At 52.2% G+C, this 17,109-nt stretch overlaps 2 protein-coding genes and 3 non-coding genes across 5 annotated transcripts; 1 reads left to right on the forward strand and 4 right to left on the reverse strand.

Annotated features, from left to right (window-relative positions):
* Nucleotides 1-3,074: 3,074 nt before the first annotated feature.
* B3GNT7 (UDP-GlcNAc:betaGal beta-1,3-N-acetylglucosaminyltransferase 7) lies at nt 3,075-6,809 on the forward strand. The gene is made up of 2 exons (XM_031603488.2): nt 3,075-3,233; nt 5,426-6,809. The coding sequence occupies exons 1-2, from the start codon at nt 3,223-3,225 to the stop codon at nt 6,630-6,632; spliced, it is 1,218 nt and encodes a 405-aa protein (XP_031459348.1). The 5' UTR covers nt 3,075-3,222; the 3' UTR covers nt 6,633-6,809.
* Nucleotides 6,810-9,016: 2,207 nt separating this feature from the next.
* NUCLEOLIN (nucleolin multifunctional protein) lies at nt 9,017-16,557 on the reverse strand. The gene is made up of 15 exons (XM_031603487.2): nt 16,394-16,557; nt 15,786-15,893; nt 14,760-15,045; nt 14,305-14,457; nt 13,722-13,901; nt 13,425-13,508; nt 13,040-13,175; nt 12,529-12,665; nt 11,974-12,100; nt 11,712-11,845; nt 11,218-11,353; nt 10,966-11,117; nt 10,350-10,476; nt 9,702-9,928; nt 9,017-9,510 (listed from the first exon to the last, which is right to left on the reverse strand). Exons 1-15 carry the CDS (start codon nt 16,409-16,411, stop codon nt 9,428-9,430), a joined length of 2,088 nt encoding a protein of 695 aa, XP_031459347.2. The 5' UTR covers nt 16,412-16,557; the 3' UTR covers nt 9,017-9,427.
* Nucleotides 10,061-10,199, reverse strand: LOC116235547 (small nucleolar RNA SNORA75). Its single transcript, XR_004168384.1, has one exon. It is a non-coding gene; the product is annotated as a small nucleolar RNA SNORA75 (small nucleolar RNA).
* On the reverse strand, nt 10,758-10,834 carry LOC116235554 (small nucleolar RNA SNORD20). The gene has a single exon (XR_004168391.1). It is a non-coding gene; the product is annotated as a small nucleolar RNA SNORD20 (small nucleolar RNA).
* LOC116235553 (small nucleolar RNA SNORD82) lies at nt 13,246-13,314 on the reverse strand. Its single transcript, XR_004168390.2, has one exon. It is a non-coding gene; the product is annotated as a small nucleolar RNA SNORD82 (small nucleolar RNA).
* Nucleotides 16,558-17,109: the final 552 nt, after the last annotated feature.

The following is a 17,109-nucleotide window of genomic DNA, read 5'->3' on the forward strand; positions in this document are numbered from 1 at the left end:
CAGGCTCCCACCATACAGCAGTGCCCCCCAAGGGCTGTGCTTTCTGTCCTGCACTGGGGTGAAGCAGGCTGAAAACACCTCAGGGAGCTTAGCCAAGGACCCGTGGGAGCTGTTGTTTCATCCCTCACTCCTGGCACAGGGGTTGGGTTGGTGGGGTCCAGAGCATCCCTTGGGCAGGGTTGGGGCCGTGGCTGCAGCCCTGCTGTGATCCAGGGATGCATTAGCTCAGTGGCCACCGCAGCCCACAGCATGACTTCACTGTCGGGTACACATCCCAGCATGGAAACCAAACCTCAGGAATGCAGCTGGGTGTGCCGGCGCTGCGCTCCTCACCCAGGGCTCAGGCATGGCAGAGACCCCCCCAGACCAGCAAAGTGCAGTGCCCTCCCCAAAGAGCTGCAGCTGAGCACAGTTTTTGGGAGGAGACGCCTGGGAGCACTGAAAAGCCTGATGGAAAGTTGCAGCAAACCGCTTGGCTCGGGGCTTGCTGGAGCCTGAAAGCAGCAGGGCTGCTGGGAGGGGAAACTGAGGCACTCCTGGTACACCCCCTGCCCCCTGGCAGGGATGAGCCATGGCTGCTGGTCGATAACCATGTGGCAACTGGGAGCTGCCTGCTCCCAGCAGCCACAGCTCACCCCACTGCCCAGGGAGGGAAATATTCCCCCCCCCCCCCCTCCCCGCCACCAGCCATGGTTTTCCTGTGAGCAGCGGCCAAGCAGCAGCTAGAAAACACATAAAAGGCTGCAGAGGGCTTGTGGCAGTCCCAGCTGGATCCAGCTGTGGGCTTAAAGCAACAGCACTGTGGGAGAAGCGGGAGGCACAGGGGCACACCTCCAGCAGGGATGGGCTTCAGTGGGAGATGGGGCTCCTGACCTTGTCATGTCACCTCCCCAGCTCTGTGCCACTGCAGGGGCAATGCAGTGTGGGCTTTGGTGCAGAGACCCTGAAGAAGAGAGGGGTTCATTTTCCTTTTCTCACCTGTTTTGGGAAGAAATCATGCAAATCCCAGGGTTGGATGCCCAGTGGGGCAGAAAAACCTCCTCGGTCCCTCCCAGTGACCCAAAGTGTTACTGTGCCACTGGGCTGCTGTGCGTTGGGCTGAGCCCAGGGCCCCACTCTGGGCACTGAAAGGCTGGGGCTCATTTGGGTTTTCTCTGGTTGCACCCTCCTGCAGGAAACCTGGCTCCACAGAACGGGTGGGGGCACTGGGAGGAGATGGGCTGGGTTTCTGGGTGTGTTCTTGATTGGCAGAAAGGGAAGAAAGCAGAAAGAGAAAGAAACCCCCAAACCAAAAATCCTGCAGCAGAAGCAGTGAGTCGGCTTTTCCCAGTGACACAGAACCCGAAGTGCCAGTGGGAAAGCACTGGCTGGGTCAGCCTGCCACAGGGAGGTCTGTGGGGATTGCATATACATTATTAAAAAAGCTCATCTTAAAGTAAAAAAAGACCAAAAAAAAAAGAGAGAGAATTTAATCCAAAAGTCTGCTTGGAGAGAAAAATGTGGTTTGCAGGGGAACATCAAAACGAGACACTTTGGCATCATCCCACTCTTCTCCCTTTCCCTTTGCTCAACACGATGCCATGCAGGTCCAAAGCAATGCCCTGTAGCCCCAAAGTGATGCCCTATTAGCCCCAAAGTGATGCTCTGTAACCTCACAACCCCACAGCATCCTGCCCCCTCCCTACCGCCCATCCCTCACTGTGCCCCTGATCACTACATTGGGTGCTGCTAACATGGGACAAGGGGCACAACCTGAGCACAGAGCTGGGCTGCAGAGGGTCTGTGACCCCCAGGCACTGTTGGAGAGGACACACAACACCTGTTTTCACCTCTTTGGGTTTTGCTTTCGGCAGAGGGGTTCTGGCTGCTCGGGTAGAACCAGTTTTCTGGGCCAGGAGCTAATGGAGTGCAGGAGGCAGCGAGGTGTGTGGAGGAGGGAAAAATGAGGAAAACACTTTAGGTTTGCTTTGCTTCCTCCTTTTGCAGGATGAAATGATCTTATAAACCAGGAGACGGTGAAAATGTGGCACTTTGTCCCAACCCTCCCCATTCAGCGATGAAGCAGATGTCAAAACAGCCACTTCATTTTGAGATTCAGCCTTGAAAACAGGAACTGGAGGCATCGGGAGTGCGTAGGACAGCAGGTTTCTGTCATTAGCAGCACCAGACCTGGCACTAATTGGGTGTTTAATTACCATTGGCAGCAAAGCCGTGCACACCCAGCCCAGCCCCAGCCTGCACTTGGCACTGCACATCCCGCAGGGGTGCCCGAGGTGCAATGGGGACATGGGGAGCCCCAGCACTGTCCCGTACCAGCAGACCTGCAGTGTCCCCTGAGGCTCTGCCCGGCTCTCTGCCAGCTGCCCACCCTCCCCCTGGTGTGGTGCTGCTGTCCTTGTCCCCATTGTGGTCACAGAGCTGTGATGTGAGGAGACGGCCGCTGTATCTTCAGGGCTTTGCCTTTAGCATCCCTTTGGGGCTGTTGGTGAAGGTGAGTCCTCAGTGGGATCTGCCTTTTGCTATGAGCACCTTTGCTCATAGGATTGGCTCGAACCTCTTGGTATCCCCATCCTACGTGGCAGGCTTGAGGCCAAACACTGCATCCTGCTCCAACCGGGCAGATGCTCAGCTCCCTGATACCCGTGTGCCCTACATCCCAGCCTTCCCCAGGGTCACAGTGCAGACTGTCCTATGGGCCCTGGGAACGGCCAGGGAAGGAGCAGAGGGACACGTGGTGCTGGGCGGTGTGTGGGGTGCTGCTGGGCAGGGATCCACGGGGAGCTGCTGCGGTGGGACAGCTGCAAGCTGGGGTGAAGGGAGAGAATTGGGTCTGGGGATGGGGGGGAGTTGGGTCTGCTTCCTCCTTACACTGCAGGACCTGGAGGTTTTCTGGAGCCGTTTGAGCGGAGAGGGCAGCGTGGGACTCCCGGGAGGAGGATGGGGGCTTTGGGAAGGGGTTGGGGTGTCTCAGTGGAGCAGGAGGGGAAAACAGCCCCGAAAATTTCCCGTAGGGTTCCCAGCCCGGCTCTGGGGACTGAAAGGAGCCGGCGGGGGGTGGGCAGAGGGGCAGGGCAAGAGTTAAGCTACCTGCCGGGCCGTCCCCCTTGGCTCCACCTCGTTGAGAGGGGAGGGAAAAGGGAAAAAGGGAAAAAAAAAAAATCAAAACCGGGGAAAGAGGAAAAGGAAGAGGGCAGAGCGCACGGACCGCGTCCCGCTCCCAGCATGTTCCAGTGGTGAGTGGCGGAGGGAGGGGAGGGTGGGGGGGGAAGAAAGGGTGGCGGCTGTCCCACGTCCCCACGTCCCAGAGGGTCGCTCCGTGCCGGGACACAGCCGGGGGGCTCAGCTTTGCATCCCCAGCGCTGCGCTCTTGTCGCACCGAGGGGACGCGTCGGTGGCATCGCGGAATGGGGACGGAGAGTCGGGGGCACAGAGCTGGGGGGACAGCGAGTGGGGAACAACGGGTCTGGGATCCGTTCAGCTGCCTTTGGAGGGCTTCGGGGTTTCTCCACCCGACTGCGGTGCTTCGGCCGTTGGCAGTGCCAACAGAAGGGCTCTGTGCTGCTGCCGCTGCCCCTTCGCCTCTAATTGAGGGGCCGGGAAAAGCCAAACAGAGCGATCCTCGGGTGGTTAAAGGGGTTTTCATGCGGCTCAACAGTGGCAGCGTGCCCCGACGGGGAGTGAGGACGGAGAGTCCCGAGCGCTCGGGGTCCGCAGCATCGCCGCCCGTAGGGAGACCTCACCACCTCCCGGTCTGACCGCGCACCGCTGCGGCCAAATCACAGCGACGCTTTGAGCTTTTCTTGGGGGAGAAAAGGCAAAATTGGAGAAGTGTATCCGATGTCCTCAATGTGCCCTCGACGGCACCGACACCGTTGGGGCCCAGTTAGGGCCAGTGAGAGCCCGACCAGGACGGCTGGCGGTGCCCAGGGACACGGTGATGGTGCTGGGGATGAGGTGTGGATATGAGCAGGGCTCTGGGGCTGGGCACAGCAATTCCCGTGCCATGGTGGACCCTAATGCTGCCTCACCTTCGCTTCGGCAAATTGGTGGGTCTGGGGTCTTGGGAGAGGAGGATGGGGTCTTGACCCCATAACACTATTCCCACCTCAGGAAACTGAAGGACAGAAGGGCTGGAGGTCAGGAAACCCAGCGTGTGGTTATTAATCCTTGGCCCTGTGAAATGCTGGGTTTGGAATGGAAATTGCCCGTGGTTGTCTCAGGGTCCACACGTCCCCATTGCTTTCCCAGGCCAGGATCAGTGCAGTGGGGTTACTCTGAGGGGGGTTACTCTGAGGGAAGCCCAGGTGCTGTGGGGCAGGTGACAGGGAGAGGTTCTGACCTTGCGGTCCTAATGGGATTGAACTGCTGCCACGTTGAAAGCAAAGGGTTTCTGAGAACAACCTTTGAGTGGGGATCACAGAGGGTTAAAGGCAGTGGGATGGAACTGGGGCTGCTCCCTCATCAGTCTCAGGTGAGTGCCCACATATAAAACCAAATGAGAGCTCTCCATTTGCTGGTAACTACTCATTTCCATGCATGTTCTCACAGTCTCTAATAGCATTCATGCTTTTCTCATATAAATATGAGGCTCAAAATGTTCCTTGTGCTGAAGGGCAAAACCAGAGCCAGGAGCTCCCAGCTCCCAGTTTGAGGTACCTCATTTCATAGTCCCCATTGCCACCTGCAAGTGTCACCTGTCCCACAGGGATGTGACAATGGTGATGATGAGCTGTTTGAGGCTGTAGTACACCAGGGCAGGGAGTTTCTCAAATTTATTGCAAATTACTCCAGGTAAAGCAATATATAGTTAAATGTAGGAACTTCACATGCTCACCTATGTGTGTAGTTATCTATATAACTGTTTTGAAGTGTTCCTGATGCAGGAGTGGAGCTGGCAGGACATCACAACTCTATGCTGCTGGATCCCAGTGAGGTGGGAGATCCCACACTGCCTTTTCTTTGGGCACATTCCTGCAGTGCACACTCACAGCTGTGGCCAGCTCCTGTTTTCCTGCCCCACTATTGCTGTTTCTTTGTTCTGTTCTTACCAAGGATGTATTGGGCACCCAGTTGCAAGCCTCAAAGATGTTTCTGCAGGTTCCAGGCAGCCTATTGGTATTTTTCCACCACCGTTGGGCTGCTCGGATGATCCCTAATGCAGGGCCATCCCCAGCTCTGGGGCACCCAAGGGCAGAGGAAATTGGTGCAGCAGAGCCAGCTGGGGGGCAGCCAGGTGCCCGGGGCACAAACCTGCCTGGCTTTGGTGTACGTGGGGCAGTAAGTGGGGGGGTTATTGGGTGCTGCAACAATCAGTGGGTCTCTTTTGGGCTGCAGGGTTTGTGGCTTCCCACGATGTCCCCCAGTTCTTTCAGATGAGCCTCCCACCGCTGTTTTCCTCTCCTTACCTTCCATCTCGTCCCTGTAGGAGGAAGACCATCTACAAAACGGTCTGCCTGTCCTTTCTGCTGGTGATCACGGTGACAGTGCTGCAGCGGGGAATGGCCCCCAGCCAGTTCCTGCAGGGCCAGCAGCAGAAGGAACTGCCTACACCGGAGCCCCTAAAAACACAGAAGAGAGACAGCGCCTTCTCCATCACCAGCACCTTCTGGAAAAGCAAAAAGGAAAAAGCTCCAGGCAAGGAAGAGGAGGGAGGCATGACAGAGAGGCAGATGAAATCATGGGACATCACCACTACCAACTGCTCGGCCAACCAGAACTTGAGCAAAGTGGACTGGTTCAAAGGGCTGGAGCCCAACTTCCAGCAGTTCCTGCTCTACCGGCACTGCCGCTACTTCCCCATGCTCATCAACCACCCCGAGAAGTGCAGCGGGGACGTCTATCTGCTCATCGTGGTCAAGTCCATCATCACGCAGCACGACCGCCGCGAGGCCATCCGGAGGACGTGGGGCAAGGAGAAGGAAGTGGAGGGCAAGAAGATCAGGACGCTCTTCCTATTGGGCACGGCCTCCAAGGAGGAGGAGAGAGCCAACTACCAGAAGCTGCTGGATTACGAGAACCACATCTATGGGGACATCTTGCAGTGGGATTTCCTGGACAGCTTCTTCAATCTCACGCTCAAAGAGGTCCACTTCTTGAAGTGGTTGAACATCTACTGCGACAACGTCCGCTACATCTTCAAAGGCGACGACGACGTATTTGTGAGTCCCGACAACATCCTGGAGTTCCTGGAGGACAAGAAGGAGGGAGAGGACGTCTTTGTGGGGGACGTCCTCTACAAAGCCAGGCCGATCCGGAAGAAGGAGAACAAGTACTACATCCCCAGTGCTCTCTACAACAAAAGCATCTACCCGCCCTATGCGGGTGGTGGAGGCTTCGTCATGGATGGACCATTGGCCAAGAGGCTGCACAAGGCCTCGGAGACGCTGGAGCTGTACCCCATTGATGATGTCTTCCTAGGGATGTGCTTGGAGGTCCTCAAGGTATCACCCGTTGGGCACGAGGGCTTTAAAACGTTTGGCATCGTGAAGAACAAGAACAGCAAGATGAACAAGGAGCCGTGCTTTTTCCGGAGTATGTTAGTGGTTCATAAACTGTTGCCTCCAGATTTGATCCAAATGTGGGACTTGGTGCACAGTAACTTGACGTGCTCAAGAAAACTCAATGTCCTTTAGCTCATTCTCTCTGGAGAGCTGGGACTGAGTGGGGACACAAGAAGTGGGACGCAATGAGCCTCTGCTTGTGGCATGGGCAAGGCTTGTGATGGTGGTTGTTCCTGTACTGTAATGTGGTTTGCCTATCTCCAGCTGGGTTGGGGGTTGCTGAAAATGAAGAAAAAAAAAAAAGAGAAATCCTAGCACAAAGTGGGAAGGGAGAGAAAAAGAGGTCTGTGCCCTGCAATAGATACCACGTCCAGGTGGGGCTGGGGGAGGCAGGAGGGGATTTGTGCTGGATGTTTTGGGTCTGGCTACCCAGGAAAGCTGCTCCAAGGGGGTCAGAGGTCTACGTGCACATGAACGCTGCTCAGAAGCAAAGGGGATTGTATTTGTACCTGAAACGCCTCCTCGACGGTGTGTCATCTGGGGGGACACAGGGTGGGCACACCCTGCCATCACCAAGTGCAGGGTTGAACTCCCACGTGTCCCTGTGTGCTGTGAATGTGCACAGCCACATCCACAGCCCTGAACACGCACGGCGAAACGCGCACATGTGTGTGCTTGCTCTCTTCTCTCTCTCTCTCCTCCTCTGGTGCCAGACTTTAAAAGGAAAAAATTTCTACTACCTCAAAGGTCCCCCTGTGCAGTGCCTTTTTTTCCCCCCTCCTTTTCCTAATGTGTTTTGGAAAAGTGCCTGTTTCATTCACTCCAAGTCTGTATGTTCCTCAGGTTAGAAAACAAACAAGAAGGGGTGTACAGCAGCCAAAGGAGGCACTGTGTGCCAAGCCACACCACTTCTCTGCAAATGTCCTTCGTCTGCTGGGATGAGCTGCAGATTTGAAGGGAAGAGAAAGAGCCCATTTGTCCCCCGGGCTTGGCTATTGGTGACGGCACAGGGGGCTAAATGATGGTGTTTGGTGATGTTCCATTGATTTATGAGGTGTCCAAAGGAGCCACAGCCCTGGGTACCTGCAGGGCCCGAAGGCACCGCTGGGCACAGGGCTGCTGTTCTCCATCCTCTGGGGGGTTCACCTGGGGCACTTCCTGAGGTGACACCTCTGTCATTCGTGTGGGGTACAGCTGTGTGCTCATCCCATCCATGGGACAGGGCACAGAGCAGCACGCAGAGATCTGTCAGTGCTGCTCTTCACCTGGAGGGAAACGGGAACTGCGTAGATTCGGTGAATATCTTAGTTTTGGAAATAAAGCTTAAAAGAAGGAAGAGTTCAAAGCAAAAACGAAAAAACCCAAGCCCTCACCTCGTATTGTTGCTAGCAGTTTTCTGCTGGCCAGGACAGCCTGGATGGTTGGGAACAAAACGCGGTCGGTCACGGGCCATGGTAGTAAAAGGGCACAGCCTTAGCTGGGCTGGAGGGGAGGGAATAAAGCCGTGCGAGGAGATCCCCCAGCCCTGCCCTCCCGTCGGTGCAGCCCGCAGCTCGGTGCTGCTCTGCTGCTGCCCTCTGCTGTCCGGCCCCGCCGCCGCGCTCCGACCATTTGCCGGCGGGCCGGCGCGCAGCCTCCGAAATAAAATGGCTGATGGCAGCGGTGCGAGCGGGGCTGCACGCAGACCTACGGAAATGGGATTTTCTACGCTCTGCAGCGCTGCTCCAGCCGCCAAACGCCGTTTATTTCTTCGTACAACCGGTGCTCGCGTGGAACGCTACGCGTGAAGGGAAACGCCGGAGGTTCTGTTCTGGGAATGAGGCAGTAGAATTGCAGGCAGCAAGCACTACACTTGCCCTGTTAGCACTAGAGAGGAAGGTCAGTGCCGAGCTGGGAAGATGCCTGGAGTGGCACAGGGCTGGGCTGCAGGTGAGAGCCGAGCAGCTTTCAGCAGGACCTCCAGCTGCAGCCACAGAAGCCTCTCGCTGCCAGCTTTGCCCTGCTGCCAACACTGCGCTCTGGGCACAGGGCTCACAGCTGCCCTCCTGCCTTCTGTACCAACATGCTGCATTACTCAAAGGCAGCATTGTGCCCCACTAACAGCAGCAGGCCAGCAGCCAAGGCCCGGGGCAAGACAAGAGATCAGGGCTATGCCAAAGGGAGAAAGGTGGAGGAGTTGGCCCATATCCAGAGCAATGTTCATGACAGGCAACGGTTATTTCCCCTACTGTGTTTCTAGATACTGCCTCAACACCAAGGAAGCAACAGGAGACTGACCAGTACCAGTTTGGGATAAATTAAAACACACACAGCCTTACTTTCATTCTAAAAGAGGGTAAGAGTAGTCGCAGTCCAAGGAAATACTTCCTTCCTTGTGTAAGCATAGCCCCTGCAGCATGGAAGAGAGGACAGAGCAGGCCAAAGCCCAAGGATGCTGCCTGCACCGATCAGAGTGACCTTCAAGCAGGAAGCCTCCAGCCAGACTCTGTCACAGCCCTTGGTATAGTGGCACAGAATTAACACGAACCAGTTTAGGTCCTTTAATCTGTCCAAGACAGGGTGCTGAAGCACAAATGATAAAACATTCTGCATTTTTACAGCAAAAAAATGCTACAGAAGTTTATAGGAAAAAAAATATTTTTGTACATGGGTAAAACATTATAAATTCAAGACAACTCACAGACAAAGGGTAAATTCCCACAGCTATCGCTCATTTCTGTTAAAAAGTTCACTTGAATATGCAAGCAGTCAAAATAGCTTGCTTTTCTTCCTTGAAATGAAAATTCTTTCTTCCAAGTGGCTCACAGTACTCCTTTGCACCTTGGAATGTCCTCCGAAGGCTCCGCCAAGATAAAAGGAGAATAAAAACCCCTGGAGTCCTTTCAGATAGTCTCAGAGATCAAGAGAAGGGAAAGGAATAGGGAAGTTTATTCAAACTTGATCTTCTTCCCTTGTGGCTTGTGATCTCCACCTCCTCCTCTGCCTCCTCGGAAGCCACCTCCTCCTCTACCTATAAAAAGAGAATGTATCAGGAAACAAAGATGCACGGGTCCCCCTACAGTCACCACTACCTTTCCAAACCCCTCCCTGGTACAGGACAGAAAATAAATTCACATCCAACACTCTTATGGTGAGAGCATGCTGTAACCCCAAGAACAGCTTCAGTTGATTTCTGACTACAAGCCTTAGAAGGTTACTTACCTCCAAATCCTCTGCCACCACCTCTGCCTCCAAATCCACCTCTTCCTCCTCGGCCTCCTCTGCCACCACGACCACCAAATCCACCACCAAATCCACCGCCACGCTGAAATTCACCCTTTGGTTTGGCAAAATCAAGGATCACTTTGTTTCCATCTATCTCTCCATCCTCCATAGCCTCTTTAGCTGCTTTGGCATCTTCTGGGGAGCTGAAGTCCACAAACCCAAACCTAGGCAGTAGATTAAGAGAAAGACAGTCAAACTCCATGCAATCCATGAACTGTAGCACCACCTACTGGCACTTGATAGCAATCCCTTAGGTAACTAACATCTAAGCCAACACGAGGAGATCTGGAACTGTTACTTGTAGACCAGTAAGTAGCTGATCACAACTGATGTAACCATGTTGTGAGTGTGCCACTACTGAACTATTGATGTCCTTCTCGTGCGAATCCATAGGCTGCCACGATTTGTTGGCAGGAAGGAGCTCATTGAGAAGTGAGCATTCCCAACCACAGCTGTAGGCCTATCCTCCTCCTCTAGTTCCACACCATCTACTGCCTTTTAAGAACCACCTACATAAGCCTTAGACACACACAAGTATTTTTCTCCTGCAGGAACTGAAGTAACCCCAGATCATGCTTAACATACCCTTTAGAAGATCCAGTGTCTCTGTCTGTGACTATTCTAGCACTTATAGAGCCTTCAAATGATTCTCTTAGCGTCTCCTCCGTTGTGTCCTCAGAAAGGCCTCTGACAAACAATGTTTTGCTTTGTTCTGTGGAAAGAATGTTCAGAAATGAGTCTGAGCAAAGCTACCATTAACTTCTCAACACCACATTCAGCCTGTGTTACTGACTTCAACTACAGTTCCCAGAGCTTTCTTTTAAAGGAGACTGAGGCATCCAAAAGTAGATGATTTTGAAAACTCTCAGAACTGCAAAGAGAACCTTACATCCAAGTGTCTCCAAATGGAGACCCCCCCTCTACACACTTTTATCCTCCCATAGATACTACAAGTGAATATCAGTACAGATACTAACAGGGTAACAGACACTGCTGGATCAGCACTTGACTATCTAGAGGACTTTAGAAATCGTTTCATCAGCATTTCAGATAATCAGTCATCATATCCAGCACATCCACTCATGTCTTTCACAGTCGTTTGTTGTTGTGTTTTTGTGATTTTTTTTTTAAAGCAGACAAAAGTTTGCATGAATTGCACACTCTTACCACAAGATCAAACAATCAGGCATGGAACACTTACGGTTAAATCCTCCTCTTGCATTCATGTTCCCTTTCTGCCATGATGGTGAACTGAATTCCAGTCTGATTGCTCTGCCTTCAATTTCTGTGTTGTTACAGGAATTCAATGCCTCTTTAGCATCCTCGGCTGTGGGAAATTCTACAAATGCATACCTATTTGGAAGAGGAAGATTTCAGTCAGCCTGGGAGGCACAGCACATCAGTGGAGGTAAGGCATTCACAATGCCAACTGAGGACCCAGTTATGAACATACCCTTTAGGCCTGCCCTGGTTGTTTTGTGGCATCTTGATGGAAGTAGCTTTTTTAAACAGTTCCTGGAGAGTTTCTTCTGAGGCAGCATACGACAGGTTGTTCACAATCAGTGTCTTTGACTCCCTCTCTCCACCTCCTAGAAAGGAAACACAATGATCCAAGTCCAAGCTTAGAGAGGAAAGCTCTCTGCCTCTGGGCACAAAGTCCCCTCCTAAGGAGATGGCAGCTGTTGCACCCCCTTCCCACTTTGAGGTGAGGCACAAAGCCAAGAACAATACTGTTCTGGTCACCTGGACTAACTGCCCTTTTTTGTCAGAAACATGCAGGAGATCTGCAATGCATGCCATCTGGAGCACAAATAAGGCAAAAGGCTCCTGCCCGTTACCTTACAGCTTTGCTGCAGTGCTTCAAGTCATTCTGTCCCTAGCAAGCTTCTAATACAAGCAGAGCTAAGTCCTGCCCTCTGCATGAACACTATTAATGTGAAAACATACCTTTCTGATTTTCTTGTTGGCTCTTCTCACCGGTGTAGTCAATGACCATAGCACGACCATCAACCTCTGTGCCTTGTTTCTCCTCCAGTGCTTTTTCTGCCTCAGCTTCTGTTTTGAATTCAATATAGGCCATCCTACAACAAAGAAAGTGACGGTCATTCCTCCAAGGAGGCACTGGTTTAAGTTGATGATTGAAGGGGATGATGCCTAAACACATCAAGTTCAATAACAGCAAACATCTAACAATTTCTCAGCTACATACCCTTTGCTGCTCCCTTCCTTGTTAAGTACTAGTCGGACTTCTACAGCATTTTCAAATACATTTTTCATTTCATCTTCAGTTATACGGTAGGGCAGATTCTTCACAAACAGTGTTCTAGCATCTCTCTCTGCAAAGAGGAAAGAGAAATTCTCACCATCCGCTCCATATCCCTTCTCAACAAGCAAACAGACCAAATTCATCCAGCAGGAAAAAAACCTGGACAGTATACATTTGTAGTCCCAAAAGCAGAAAAGGCAAGAGCAAAAATTAATTAGATTACCATTATGTTGTTTCCCTAAAGGCACTAAATTCTGAATACAGCTCCTAAAGCTTAGGATAGGACCACATTTCCTCCTCATACACCTACTAAGTACTACTTCCCTCCAACTCAGTTTTTCCGATTTGCAAGTCAGAACTTACACATCCATTTTAGCATCTGAGAAACTACAACACAGGGATCAAAGCAGGGAAATGTCTTTTAAGAGCAGCACAGCAGCCACTAGTAATGCCATCCACCTTTCTTTGATGTGCAGATAATTCAGAATTGAGTCATACCTTTCTTATTTTCTTTAAGACTTTCTTTGCTCTTTGCTTTTTCCAGTTTGATTTCCAAACCCATCAGCTTCTTTCCATTCAGTTGAAGAGCTTTATCCATATCTTCAGCAGATAAGAAGTCCACATAGCCAAACCGCCTGAAAGAAGAGCAGCTTCACTGTTTAAGCTGATCTATTTCTAATAACAATACAAACAGAAAGCAAGAACAGGGGGACTATGGTCAAGCTAAAGTGTCAATAAAAACATGGACAGGCTAGCACAGTTAACTAGCAGTAGAGAACAGCAGCTCTGTACTGAAGTGGCAGCTCTCCCTTCAGGGATTAGTATATGTCTGAAGTACACCATCACTATCAGCACTACGTGCATTCCAGTCCCTCCTCCAGCTTCCATTTACTATTAAACAACCATCCCAGCACTCCAAAGGGAATCGGCATCAGAACACTTACAGCCATCCAAATGAATTGCTGCCAAGTCAAAGAAAGAAGAGGCAAAATTCTACAGAGGAACTTACTTGGAAGAACCAATTCTGACTTCTGAGACTTGGAGGTTTTTCTTGCCAAAGAATTCTTTGATGGCAGTTCTCAGTTCTTCGTAGTCCTTGGTGGGGGTCAAGTTTTTCACAAAGAGCGAGAAAGCTGAAGCAGGTGCTTTGAATGAAAAGACATTTGAATGTAAGACAAATGAAGAGAGTTGGAATTTAGACCATTAACAGCATTAGCACATCAGTTTTGCTCAAAACTGACATCACATTTCAGTATTAAGTCCCTTATAATCATCATTTGTGCTGAGGAAAAAAACACCATTGAGCATCCACAACCCCTTCACCATTACATACATGCCTCACCCAGCAGTCCAACAACTCAACTGAGCATCACTTATGACCCCATGCCACTTACTTTCTGTTTTCTTTTTCTTGGCCTCTGGTGCACTCTTATTGGCCATTTCTTTTTTCCTTTTTCCAGGTGCCTCCTTGACAGGTTCTGTGTTTAGGGAAGAAGAAGCAACATTGAAATAGAAGTACGTGAACAGAACAACAGCTTCTCCTGTGCTGTATCAATACAGGACTATTAAAATCTACACTACTCACACAGAAGGCCTGCATTACAATTCTTCAGTTCTAAAGACTACAATAGAAAAATTTTTGCTTGGATACTTTTTTGGCTATTGAGGAAAATTATGTTATATAAACTCACTTTCATCCTCACTTTCTTCCTCATCCTCCTCTTCATCATCTTCATCCTCCTCATCTTCATCCTCATCTTCTTCATCTTCCTCATCTTCAGACTCCGCCTTGGCTTTAGCTGGTGCAGCCTTTGCTGGTGTAGGTTTCTTCACAGGAACAGGTGTTGTGTCCATGGCCTCATCTTCAGACTCTGCAACAGGTTGAGCGTGAGATTTCAGGAGCATTCCATATTAAGCCACTTCTGAGTCTAAAAAATGCTCAACTCTATAGTTTTGCATTTCTCATGAAGCTTATACGTTCTCAGGAAGAGTTTGGTAATATTTCAGTGTACTGCCTGTATCTCACCTTTTACTGCATTAACATCAGCTCCCTAAAAGTATTTTTTTTCCCCAACAGTAGAAAAACAAACACTCCTGCTATATCTGACAGACACTGGTAGCCAGCTAAAGGCAGCTGGTCGCTAGCTGAACCAAGATACACTGCATCACTCCCACTAACCCACCGTGGTACCCTCCACTGAGCTCCCTGTAATACTTTAACAACTGCATTTTCCAAAACTTTAAGTTTCTCTAAATCTTTTATGGACCACATACCATCGTCCTCCTCGTCCTCCTCATCCTCCTCCTCATCTTCCTCGTCCTCAGATTCTTGCTTTGCTGGCACAACTGCAGGCTTTTTGGCTGGTACAGCTGCTGCAGACTTTTTGGCTGCAGGCTTCACAGGCATTGCTGGTTCCTCTTCCTCATCTACCACAACAGTACAATAAGCCTTTATCCATAGCACTCAGTGTTCAAACTCTGCCAAGTACTTTGTTTCATCAGAGAAAACTCAAAAGGTGCGGCACGCACTTCAAGTAACACAGCTGCAGTATGGAAAGTTCTCTAACATTCACCAAACACCCAACTGTCCTCCCTCGCTGCCCTTCTGAGTATCGCATTTTGCTGTACTATCAATTTCAAAAGTAATCAATTTCACCTACAAGACCGAACCAACTTTGGTCAACTCACAAAGACAGAAGAAGAAATGAGTTCCTCCAAAAATAACTTACCAGATTCCTCTTCTTCATCCTCATCTTCCTCGTCTTCTTCCTCATCATCTTCATCTTCCTCCTCGCTCTCTTGCTTCTTGGCATTCTTGCCATTTTTTGCTCCTTTGCCTAAGACAGCAGCCTTTTTGGGTGATGGAGCAACAGCCTTTTTAGCTGGAGTAGCCACAGCCTTCTTTGCTGGCGTCACTGCCTTTTTTGCAGGAGTAGCAGCCTTCTTTGCTGGGGTAGCAGCCTTCTTGGCTGGTGTAACTGCTGCTTTTTGTTGTTTCTTTGGAGGGACCATCATCTGAAAGAGATTTATTGAGTGTGAGACTAGTGCTGCCCCCGATGGGATATCAAATAGATGAAAGTGACCCCTCAGTGACGTTATGCCTTGACAGCCATTTAGAACTCTGCAGAATTCATGAAGCTGGCACTTTAGGAGCTGCAGCAAACAAGCAACTAGCTCCTTACACCAAATTAATTGAGATCTTTGCTCTTTCTGTGCCACTGCTGCACCTGTTCTGCCTATCCCACTAATTCAGTTAAAGCATTAATAACAACAACAATCTAAAACTTATTTTTTGACACTAATTTTTGCTTTTTATCTTATTTGCCTATTCTGTTGAATTACTGTAGCTTGAAAACAGCTTTTAACAGGTTAACAGCAAAACATCCTGCAACTGTCTGCTCCTGAACCAATCCCAGCAATCCCTCCTGCAACAGGAACCAACACCCTGAAGTTTTCACTCCTGTGCATTAGGTGTGCAATAAATCACTTATTGCTGATGAATTAACCATCCACTCTCTGCTACTCAGACCAGCTTTAAGATCCCCACAGTCCTTCCAAAGCCAGGAAGCACAGCTTGAGCTGCTCAGCCAGTTCTTCCCTCACTGCTTTCCCCTTATGCAACCCAGTTTATCTTTCAGCCACAACAAACAGCCCCCCAAACTGTTTACCAGCGTGGATTCCCACCTCATCCCCCCATAATTCCCAGCCACTTCTGAAGCTCATGGCTGCACGTGCTCTATCTCCACACGGCTCACCTCTTCCCCACTGCTTTCCTCTAAGTCGGAGGACTCTTCCTCCTCGCTTTCCTCGACCTTTTTGGGGGGAGGCGCCATTTTTTTCTGCTTCATTTGATTCTTGGGAGCCTGCGGGAGAGAACGGACCTTGAGAACGCGGTGCGGTCCCACTAAAAGCAACGGGCGCGCCGCGGGGCGGACAATCACCCCAACCACGTGGCGGCCCAACCCGCCCCGCACACCCCGCGTGGTGTCCCCGTTCCTCCCCCGCCCCCACGTGTTCGCTCTCCGCCGCACCACGTGGCCGCCGCCCCCCCCCCACGCCCCCCCGTTCCGTGACCCCCCCGTACGCAGACCCCCCCCCCCCCCCCCCGCCCCGCGCGCGCCAACATGGAGGAAGAACGGGGGGGGCGCTCGAAACCGCTCCCACCGCGCGCGCGCCCCTCCCCTCGCCGCCATTTTCGCTGTGAAGGAAAAAAGAACGGGGCAGAGGAGGGCCGGGAGCCGCCGCGCGGCGCTGGCGACGGCGGGAAGAAGCGCGGCGAGCCCCGCTCCCACCTCAGGCCCGGCCCCGCGGCCTCGTAGCCGGAGGCCCCACCGCGCCCGAAGGCCCCGCCCGGCGGCCTCACCTTGGCGAGCTTCACCATGATGGCGGCGGTGTCTGGCGGCGCTGGGGCGGCGGCCGAACTGCTTCGGGGGGTGGGCGTGCGCGTCCCTAGGGGGTGGCGGCGGGGAACGGAGCGGGCCCCGGGAGCGGCGGCGCGGCGCTGCCGATGCAGACCGGGGATTGAAACGAAAGAGCGAGCGAACGGCCCTTCCGCTGGCTTGCCTAGCCCTCGGTTTCGCCCCGCCCACTCCGCCCCCGCTCCGTCCAATCGGCGCTCGCGCCGCGCTGCGCGGCCAATCGTCGCTTCCGCCCCTCGAGCCCGCTCGCCAATCGACGTGGCTTTGTCATCAACCAACGGGAGAGCGCGTTACAGCGGGCGGCTAGTGGAAAGCCCGCGAGACGTGGGACGAGAACTTGGGGTCCTAACGCCCGCCCTCGAGAAAGTAGGACGACCAATGAGAAGGCGGCAGCTCGATGCCTGCGCTCTGATTGGAGGGAGCTCTTAGCGGAGAGCGGGCGTGTCCGGGGCCGCGGGAGAGCACGTGGCGGGCAGCGGGCCACGTGGTGGGGCTGGGCAGGGGGCGCCGGGGGCGCGTAGGGGCACCGGAAGGGTTCGGTGGTCCTGACGGAGCTCGGAGCCGGTTCTCAGGCTGGTCAGGCACCGGAAGGGGGGGCAGCCGGGGTTGCTGTTTTATTCGGGAGCTCCTAAATTATGGGGTTGGGGTCAGGAGTTCCTAA

Source organism: Phasianus colchicus, chromosome 10 (genome assembly GCF_987193195.1).
Source record: "Phasianus colchicus chromosome 10, bPhaCol1.hap1.1, whole genome shotgun sequence".
In the NCBI taxonomy this organism is placed as follows: domain Eukaryota; kingdom Metazoa; phylum Chordata; class Aves; order Galliformes; family Phasianidae; genus Phasianus; species Phasianus colchicus.